At 38.6% G+C, this 10,323-nt stretch overlaps 1 protein-coding gene across 1 annotated transcript; it reads right to left on the minus strand.

Moving 5' to 3' along the window:
- Positions 1-1,043: 1,043 nt before the first annotated feature.
- Positions 1,044-2,063, minus strand: LOC102262887 (immunoglobulin-binding protein 1). The gene has a single exon (XM_005865290.1). The coding sequence runs from the start codon at positions 2,061-2,063 to the stop codon at positions 1,044-1,046; it is 1,020 nt and encodes a 339-aa protein (XP_005865352.1).
- Between the last annotated feature and the right edge of the window lie 8,260 nt (positions 2,064-10,323).

Consider the following 10,323-nt stretch of genomic DNA (forward strand, 5'->3'; position numbering starts at 1 on the left):
TGATTGATGATACAAAGTTTTGCCCTGAGCAAAACTGAGGGTCGATATGGAAACTGTCTCATCAGTGTTTCTATTGTTTTTGTAAAGCTGTAGCTAGGCAGTGTCCACTATGCTTGCAAGTATCTGTTTTAAAAAGGCCCACAGAAATTCACCTCACTTACCTTGATTTCAAGAAAAGGTTTATTTGTGTGTGTGATGTGCAAGCTTTCTTTTGTCTGTAGTGAACATCAGGTAACTGATGACGTTTCCTTTTAGATGTTTGGAAACTCATAGCTGAATGAACTCACCTAGGTTTAATGGCACTATTTTTGGGTAGATTTTTTTTAGATAGCATTTTTTTTTCTATTGTAGTCATCAACTACCCATGTTACAAGATGTTTTAACTTGGAAGCTTCTTTTGAAAATTTGAAAATTTTAGAGGCATACATCTGAGAGTGAACAGCAAAGGAAGCAACATTCACTGAACATTTTCTGTGTTCTAAGTAGTTTACATATATAACCATAGGTGTTAATAACACATTTGTCTGTTTTAAATATGAGGTTCAGGTATGTCAAATAACATAATCTATGCTACAAAGGTAGTAAGAGTCAGAGCTTATATTTGAACCCAATCTTTTGTGGTTTTGTCTAAAACACGTACTCCTATCTATGGCTCCCCTATCTATCTATTAAACATTCATTTTTATTTTCTTTATTTTTTCTGCACAGGCTCATCCTGTAATAGAATAGACTTTTTTATTCCTTAAGGAGAATTCATTTAGCCATTGATTACACATAGCCTTTCTCAATACTCTTTTCTTTCCACTTAAGAAACTGGAATACGTCATGATGAGCATGATCATGCCAAAACAAAATTGCTGGTTCATCATCTAGAGAACAAATACACACTTAATTGCTTGACACTTTATTGAACACAAAGCAAGATTAAGCATCACTGCCTTCACGGTATAGAGCTGAAGCAGGAACCCAGCGAGGGGGCGACAGCACAGCTTTCCTTCATGGGGAAAATGTGCTCCTCACAGTCCCGTCTTGTTGTGGGAAGACTAACCCATGTTCTGTCGGTTGCCGTAGCCCCTAGGATGGGTGTCCTTCCAGTCATCCCACTCCCGAGCTTGGCTGTGTGTTTGCTCATCATCCTCTTTCTTCTTTTGTTTCTGATCTTCCTTTCCCTGAGCTACTATTTTGACCTCGGATGTTGTCTTGGGTATTCCCTGATCTGGTAATGTTCCACATTTCCCGTACTGGTCATACCAGTCGCTCACCGCCATAGATGCCAGACTGGGATAACCAGCTCCAAATACTTTGGTTTGGGTCACATTCCGAGCGAGAATGAAGGGTCTCCCTGGAGGCCTGTCCTGATGAGATGAGGGTGAAGCCGATGCCTCTGATGAAGAGCCTCTTCCTCTCAGGATCGTCATCTCCTGGTCGATGCTCTCAATCTCTTCTAAGCTGATAACAATCCACCTTCGGAGCTGGAGGAGGTTATATTCTCGAACATTCTCATCATCTACTTGGCCGCTTTCCACGGCAGATTTCATCGCGGACAACCTCTGCTCCACCTCCTTCCTCTGCTTGTATCTCTCTATTTTCGTCTGTCTCTTAGTTGCCATCGCAAGGAGACTAGGATGGGCCACGGGGGAAAGAGCTGTGTTATTTTCAGTCGGGTTGTTGTTGGTTTGGGGCAACTCGAACTCTGCCACGTGATAGAATTGGCACTGAGTTAAGTAGTTTACGAAGTGTTCCCGAGCCCACTGCAAATGATCGAGGCGCTTGCTGGGGTCGACCTGCTTCATGGCCAGCGCGCCTTGAAGTGCTGGCACCAGCAGGTACTTCAGGTCTGTGGAAGAAATCTCCTCCAAATCTTCATTTCGGCTGAACAAGTCGAGTTTTGACAACATTTCGGCTGCCTTCTCAAGTTGTGTTAGCCCCTCTGATACCTTCTTTTGGATGATCTTGGAAGTGCTGGGTTCAGCCGTCTCTTCTACTTCATCCAGAAGTTGTTGGCTAGTGTTGAACAGCTCTGGGAGCCGCGGCAGCGGGAACTCTTCTTCCACTGTTGACATCTTGGGAAAGGGATAAACATTAATTTTTATATTAAGTTTACATTGAGCTTGATTAAGTTAATTAATTAAGTAAATATCCATTCCCCTTTGCAGCATTGTTGTGCAGTTTAAATAAAGTCATGAATGTACTTTGAGAGAATTTTTAAATGATATACAAATGTAGTGTTTTATTACCTATTACTCCATTATATTGATCATTGCAGGATTTGAATGACTGTATTAAAATCTAATGGTTGTATGTGAGCATGTAATTATAAATCTTGAGTGCTCCACTATTCACCCTATTAGTGCTCAACAATGATTTTTAATCAACTGGAAAGCTGAAAAGGGCTTTGATAAAAGCCCCTCGAATGTAAAATACTTTACTGAAGTTCATCAACAAATGACATTCTAAATTAAACTTCAGTTCATAAAATTCCTATTCTGATGAAGAAATCATTCTACTACCACACATATAGCAGCTTCTTACAAGCCATATGAAAGCATGCATTTGAAAATCCTGCAGTGGTCTTCTGACCGGCAAACAGGTATTTCTAAGATGGATAGAGAAACTATCCCTTTTCTGTGTCCTGAGGAATAGTCACAGGCTTTATAAAATGATCCACGGTCTCTAAACACAGACAAGAACAGTCCCTTCACTCTTCATCCCAGTCTGAATCTTCAGCCAATATTAAAGTGCAACCTCATTATGCTTGATCCTATTTCATTAATGTCTCTCTCTTTCTCATTCCAGCTCTTTATCCTTCCAGAAAATGCCTTTTGCTATTTTGACTCTGACATTAATTATATTGTTCACATTATGTGTTAGCCCTACTTCCTTTATCTTGTAAGAAAATATTTTAAAACATGCTGCGTTAGAAACCATGAATATTTTTCTAAGCATCAACTGCAAGTATCACGCAATGAAAACATCATCATAATGAAAAAAAAATCTGGTGCTGCTTCATTATTAAGAAGGTATACAACTTAAGATGGACATTGCAGGCCTGGGTACTACTTAAAACTTAATTCCATTGATAGGACATTTAGCAAACTGTAGACAAAATATGTTATCTATTTTATTTTTTAATAATATCTTAGCTCAACCCCTGCCCATAGTTTACCATCACTAGTGGTTGGGATGAGTATTTATTTTACTTTTCATTGTATTTCCAGAGGTCCTTGGCCATTGGCCAAATCATATCATATGGTGAGAAATTTCATGGACTCTCCTGGCGCTCTATAAATATAAATACAAATAAAATAATATGTGACCCTTAAACCATGGTAGTAAAGACAGTTCCAAGCAGTCACTGATACTCTATTAGAGAAGTGGTAGAAAGAAAAGTTGGGGTTGCAAAGATGAGAAACACATCCCTTTCTTAGAGGAGTATCTCTGATCCAAAAGACCAACAAGGAGGGAACTGCCTACTGAGCAAGTTGAGCATGTCTGGGAAACTTCACAGCCCCCTTAATGCCAATGCAAACACAGAAAAAGTAGCAGGAAAATAAAGAAGCATGTGAGGATATTTGTCAAGTTTCATTGTCAGGAAGCAGAGCCTGTGGCAAAGACTTGGATGCAAACTGTAAGAGAGAGAAGGAAGCAGAATGGAGAAGGAGAGAGAGCTAAGCCAGGATGTGGTGTCAAGTGAAGTCTAGTGTTGGTCTGATGGGTTGGGAATAGGCAAGACTCTAGACCAGTGGTTCTCAACCTTCAGGCCCTTTAAATACAGTTCCTCATGTTGTGACCCAACCATAAAATTATTTTCGTTGCTACTTCATAAGTGTAATGTTGCTACTGTTATGAATCGTAATGTAAATATCTGATATGCAGGATGGTCTTAGGCGACCCCTGTGAAAGGGTCGTTCGACTTCCAAGGGGGTCGCGACCCATAGGTTGAGAACTGCTTCTCTAGAACAAGAATCAACAGTTTTTTGTTTTGCTGTAAAGGGCCAGACAGTCTTTCCTGCAACTACTCAACCTTGCCATTGTAGATGTAAACAGCTGTAGCCAATAAAATAAATGAGCCTGGTTTGTTCCAATAAAATGTTATTTACAAAAAAAGTCAGGAAGACAGATTTGGAGGAGGAACCATAGTTTTCGAACTGCTTCTCTGGAGTATAAATCATACCACAGAGGAGTGCGCCCCACTCCAGAGGCAAGGAGTTTGGCCTTTTGTGGTGTGTATCAGTCATCATCTGTGGAGCTAGGGTGGGGGTGGTGCCCAGGCTCCCAGACAAGGTGGTTCCCATCAACCAGGACAGTAGTTCTCAAGCTTCTCTGTGAATCAGAATCACTTGGGGCTCTACAAAGGACAGATTTCTGGGCCCCACCCTAGAGTGTCTGATTCAGTAGTTCTGGAGTAGGTTCTGAATCTGTAGTAGTAGCAAATTTCCAGGTGAAATTAATGTTACCTTTTTGGGAGCCACTCCTTTTGATCACTGAGCTCAGATGATTCTCCGGAGTAGGGGCAGCTGTGAGCACTTTGCAGCCAACACAACAGCTGGAGGCCTGATGAACTTGTCTGGTAAAGAGTATTTATTTCAGCAGGGCACCAACAGCGTCCAGTGTAATACTTCAAGTGTGCAGTATGGAAAGATACATTTTGAAAAATAAACTTCTGAATAAGGAAATGTTTATTCATGCCACATTCTCCTTTTGATGAGGCTGCTCAGTCTTGAAATAAGTTGGTATTTTGTGGAAGAGCCAGTATTTTGTGGAAGAGCCACACTCAAGGGGCCAAAGAGCCGCGTGTGGCTCGCGAGCCTCGGTTTGCCGAGCCGCAGTTTGCCGACCACTGGCCTAGCCTATTCTGATCCAACTATTTCTTAACATTGAGTTATAGCCCTCTGAGTATCTTTACTTATTCATATTTGTTTTCTACCATGTGTTTATTGATGCATCCATTGGTATTAGTTAGCATACGAATCTTTGTTAAATTCTAATCTCCTTGAGAGCACAGATCATGTTTTCTCCTAATTTTATAACTATCAAGGGAAGAGAATTGTATCACTTCATAGCTGTTTTGAATCAATATTTCCCAGGGAAAATGAAAATCATGGCATATAGAAAATAAGAGTGTTTTTTTTAGTACCTCCCATAAATTCTACCTTGTTCTTTACCTATATTTCTGTTAGTATAAAACATTCCCAGATAATTGACATTGGTAGCATAAACAGTGAATCTCACTAAATTTGTCCTCATATGTATTAGTGGAAGCCCAGCGCGCGAAATCGCATGGCCCTGCCCACCCACTCGCACCCCGCCACACTTGCAGCCCCACCCACCCACGCCAATCTTTGATCATTACAGCTTTAGGGCCACAGGCCTTTTAGAATATAGATGCCCCAAGTATTAATGCCTTCCTATGAGCACTCTAATTCTGGCTCATAGATTCACTGCAAGGAGACCGAAGCAGAAAAAAAATCTTAATTTGTGCATTATGAAGCCAGTTCTCTGAGCTGCCTACAGTTTGAGGGGGAAAATATAGATCACGTTTTCCTGAACTGTGTATTTAAATCTTGATTTATCTTTCTTAATATCCTCAAAGACAAAGCAGAGAAATGTGGCTTGGGGTTGTGACTACTTGACTATTTAAACCAGTTTCTAGAGTGAAATTAAGTCTAGCTAAAGGGCAAGGATTAAGAAAATTATTTCAAACTCAAGTGTTCAGATAATCAGAGAGAGAGAGAGAGAGAGAGAGAGAGAGAGAGAGAGAGAACGAACCAAGGAGTAAGTAGCCAGGAGGGTGGCTCAATTAGCCAGAGCTGACAGAGGATTGAAGAGCTGAATAAAATGAGAAATTATCATATTATATGGATCAACACAATATAAGCTAACATAGTGAGTTCCAGCCAGAATATTTTAAGAAGCACTGGTAAAGAGTCAAATACCAAGCAAATTAAGAACAGAAGACAAGAGCTAAATCATAGGCCACAGGTAAAGCTAAGATCCATTTTTTTTTTTTTGGAAAAAAGAGGAATTAGTATCCAAGAGATCATAAATAGAAAAAAAAGGATACAGGTAATGACAAAAAGGAAGGAGAGTAAATATAAGTGGTGTGTGCAGCTTTTATCCCTCAGAATATGTAGAGGCATAAATTAAAAATCAAAGGTATTATTTTGTAAGGATAAACTTCAACATACATATTTTACAATCAAACTAAACCCCTCCTAGATATATAAGCTAGATAAACTTACAAATGTGCACCAACAGATATATATGACTAAGAGTGTTCAAAGCAGTGTCATTCATAAAAATAAACAACTAGAAACAACCCCATATCTATTTACAGGAGAATGGATATATTGTGTTATGTGCACATAATAGAATATTATACATCAGGGGAAATAAATGAACTGTAATTACATGTAATAACACAAATGAATCTTAAAAATATAATGCTGAGTGAAGAAAATGAGCCATATAAATCCTGCTTCCACTTAAGCTATAGAAAGCTGCAAGAAAATGCTGTTCCCATCCTAATGACAACAAAAACCAGATGATATACAAGATCATAACTTCTACTGAACCCACCGGGGAGCTGAGGTCATCGTAAGGCAACCACAAGAGCTGAATTTCCAGGAGAGGCAATCCCCTCCAAGGAGAGAAAATACATGGAATTTATTTTCCCTTTGCTAGAGTAAAAGAAAAACAGGGGGCCACTTCAGAAGAAGGTAAGTAATCAGGTAAACGTTAATAAGATCTTAAAGGCCAACTGAAAGCTAGTATGTAAACTTAGAATAACCAGGAGCCCCAGACATAGGGTGGTTCATACTCACACACCCACTCTTCTCCCCTGGGCTCCCAGAGTGCTCTCAGGAAAGATTAGGGGCAGAACAGGAGAGCAGAGAGCTCTTCCTTCAGTGGTGCAGGCACACAAGGTGAATAGCTTCTGCTTGGATTCAGGTAGAAAACACCTTGCACTTCCCTGGACCATCTCTCACAAAAAAACAAACACCTCAGCCACTCGGGGAAGGGCAGCAAACCCTCTGTTATCTAGGGTCACAGGAAAAGAGATAAAAGTAAAATCCATCTACCTCTGAAGAAAGACTATGACACTCCCCTTCCGGCCACGGCTACCTTTCCCAGGGCAGGGTAGAAACAAAGTTGTCTTCCCCAGGCCCAGAGAAATGAAATCTTCATGTCCCAGGGTGCTGCATCAATACAAAGCAGAAGTCTGCTTTCCTAGGGGAGGATCAGGAAATGCTTCTGCCACAGATACAAGGTAGAGTTTGCTTGATACAAGTAGAATTGGCAGAAACACTGAGATTGTCCTATAGACAAGGCCCAGGTGCATAGGTCCTGGCTAAAGTTAAGACTGACCCAGAAGAACCAAAATATCTCCTGGTCCCACAACAAACCTAGGAGCTAGTAACAAGCAATAACAGGCTACCCCTGAGGAAGGGGAAAGAGTGTGGAGAGAGACCCTTGCAACACAGGCATAATTGGGACTCCTGAAAGCTGAGGGTAGAGCAGGAGCTCGGAGAATAAGCGTCCAGTACTCCAGACCCCACTGGGAAATCAAGGTAATAGCTGTTCACTGATGGGGGAACTTGAAACCTGTGGTACACCGAGAGTAACTATAGCAACAACAAAACAGTAACTCAGCTGAACCAGTGACTAGATTGATTCAAACCCCCATAAGTCTCAGCAAAGAGAAATACCTACTTCCAGACAAATGCTATCTCCTCCATTCTGTCCTGTCTACAAATAATGTCCCATAGTCAATAAAAAATATGAGACAGACAAAAAACTCAGAAAAAACCCCCACGTGATTTCCAAGGGATAAAGCAATAATTAGAATCAGATTCAGAGATAACTCAGGTGTTACATCTATCAGATAGAGATTTTAAAATAATTATGATTAATATGCTAAAGGATCTAATGGAAAAGTTTTATGACATATGTAAAAAGATGAGGCATTTTAGCAGGGAGATGGAAACTATTAAAAATGTCAAATAGAAAAGCTATAAATAATAACTTGATATCAGAGATAATTCTTTCAACAGACATATCAGTAGACTGCATATAGCTAAGGGAAGAATCCGTGAACTTTGGGATAGTTCAATCAAAATTATCCAAAGTTAAGAACAAAGAAGAGAAGGAGGGAGGGAATGGAGAAAGAGAGGCGGGGGGCGCGGGAGAGAAAGAGAGAGAGAGAGAATGAACCAGAATAGAGTATCCAACGCTGTGGTACAAGTACAATATCAAATAATCTAACATACGTAGTTGGAGTTCAAGAAAAAGAAGAACAGACTTCTTGTTAGAAATTTTGTGAGTTAGAAGGTGATGAAACATCATAATTAAAGTGCTCAAAGGAAAAATACTGTCAACCCAGAATTCTATATTTAGCAAAGTCATACATCATAAAGGAAGGCAAAACAAAGACTATTTTCAGATGAACAAAAGCTAAGACAACATAATGCCAGCAGATCTGAACTGCAATAAATTTTAAGCTAAGTTCTTAGGCAGAAGGAGCATGGGATCATACACAAATTTAGAACTGCATGAAGAAGTGTAAAGCACCAGAAATGGTAAAAATTAGAGTAAATATAGAGTTTTTAATTATGTTTCTTACTAACTTTAAAAAAGCAAATACAGCAAAAGTGTATTACAGGGCTTATAACATAGAAATAAAATGTATGACAATAGTAAGAAAGTTGGGAGGGAAGAAAGTGTGCTGTTATAAGGCTCATATACTCCATGTGAAGTGATATAATGTAATGTGAAAATACACTATAATGACTTAAAGACATATTGTTCATCTTAGAGCAATCACCAAAAAATTATAAAAGATATTTAACTAAAAATGCAAGTGGTGGTGAAATAGAATTTAAAAAAATGTTCAATTAATCAAGAAAAAAAAGTCAGGAAAAGCAGAAAAGTGAACAAAAAACAGATAAGACAAAAACAAAGTAAAATGGTATATTTAAATTGAACCAGAAATAATTTCATAAAATGTAAATTGTCTGAATTCTCTAATTTAAATAATTCACAGAAACTGAACCATAGCATAATAGCATTTTTATAAGCCTCAAAAATGAGTTAAAGATAATTCACAGAAACTGAACCATAACATAATAGCATTTTTATAAGCCTCAAAAATGAGTTAAACTAAACAATATTCTAAGATTGTTATGTCTACATAATTATATAACTATTTAAATTATGAATGGAAAAAGTCACAATATATATATATAACTTCTGGAAAGAGAGAGGCAGCACAGTAGCTGTGGTGAATTGGTGAAATTCTGGTTCTTGAATTGGCTATTGAGTGTACTAGTACACTGCATTAATATGCTTTGACAGTCTCAAATACATTACTTGTATTTTGTGATATGTATTAAAGAAAATGCTTTTAAAAAGAAGATTGTTCAAATAACTAAATATAGAAAAGTACCTCAAAGTAAGCTAGACTGATTTTCAAAAAGCAAAGGGAGGAAGGGTTTCTAAACTATGCTAAAGTGAGAGATTCCATAGAAGTTTATTTCAACAAAAATGTCTTGATTATATGTTCTATGTGCAAGATGCTGAGCTATTCATTGGATATAAAATTATGAATAAGACACCATTCCCAACTTGGGCAGCTTACAACATAGTGGAGGAGTTCACTGTCAAATCTCTATGTAGGCACGGAGAGTCAGTGGAAGTACCCATGAAACAAGATTGGCCATATGTTGATAACTTCTGAAACGCTGTGATGGGTGCAAGGTGTTCATTATATTATTTTTCCACATCTATATATATTTGAAATTTCTCCTAATGAGAAGTGGGTTTGCTTGTTTTATTTTTTTTTACAAAAACTATCTGGTTCAGTACTTTTAATACAAAATGGGATGAGAATTGGTGAACTTTTGATAAGCAGTGAAATTTCATGATTCCAAAGTTCCTGACAGGCTAGAACAATGGGCTAAATAAAAAAGTAAAAGTATAATAAAGATGCAAGAAAAAGAAGTAAAAGGCGTACACACTGGAAATGAAGAAACTGTCTCTACTTGTAAATGACATGATTGTCTATACAGAAAATCTCTCAAAGAAGCTTCAAAAAAACTATTAAAACTAATTAGTGAGTGCCCTGACTGAGTAGCACAGTTGGTTAGAGCATCATCCTGATACAACAAGGTTTTGGATTTGACCTCCCATCAGGGCACATACAAGAAGCCACCAATGAATGCATAAATAAGTGGAACAACAAACCAATGCTTCTCATTTCTCCACCTTTTCCTCCTCCTCCTCCTCCTCCTCCTCCTCCTCCTCTTCCTCCTCTTCTTCCTCCTC

Source organism: Myotis brandtii, unplaced genomic scaffold (genome assembly GCF_000412655.1).
Source record: "Myotis brandtii unplaced genomic scaffold, ASM41265v1 scaffold203, whole genome shotgun sequence".
Lineage (NCBI taxonomy): Eukaryota > Metazoa > Chordata > Mammalia > Chiroptera > Vespertilionidae > Myotis > Myotis brandtii.

What these genes read in the sequence shown, in the direction of transcription:
- LOC102262887 (XM_005865290.1), bottom strand. Translation starts at nt 2,063, where the DNA reads ATGTCAACAGTGGAAGAAGAGTTCCCGCTGCCGCGGCTCCCAGAGCTG.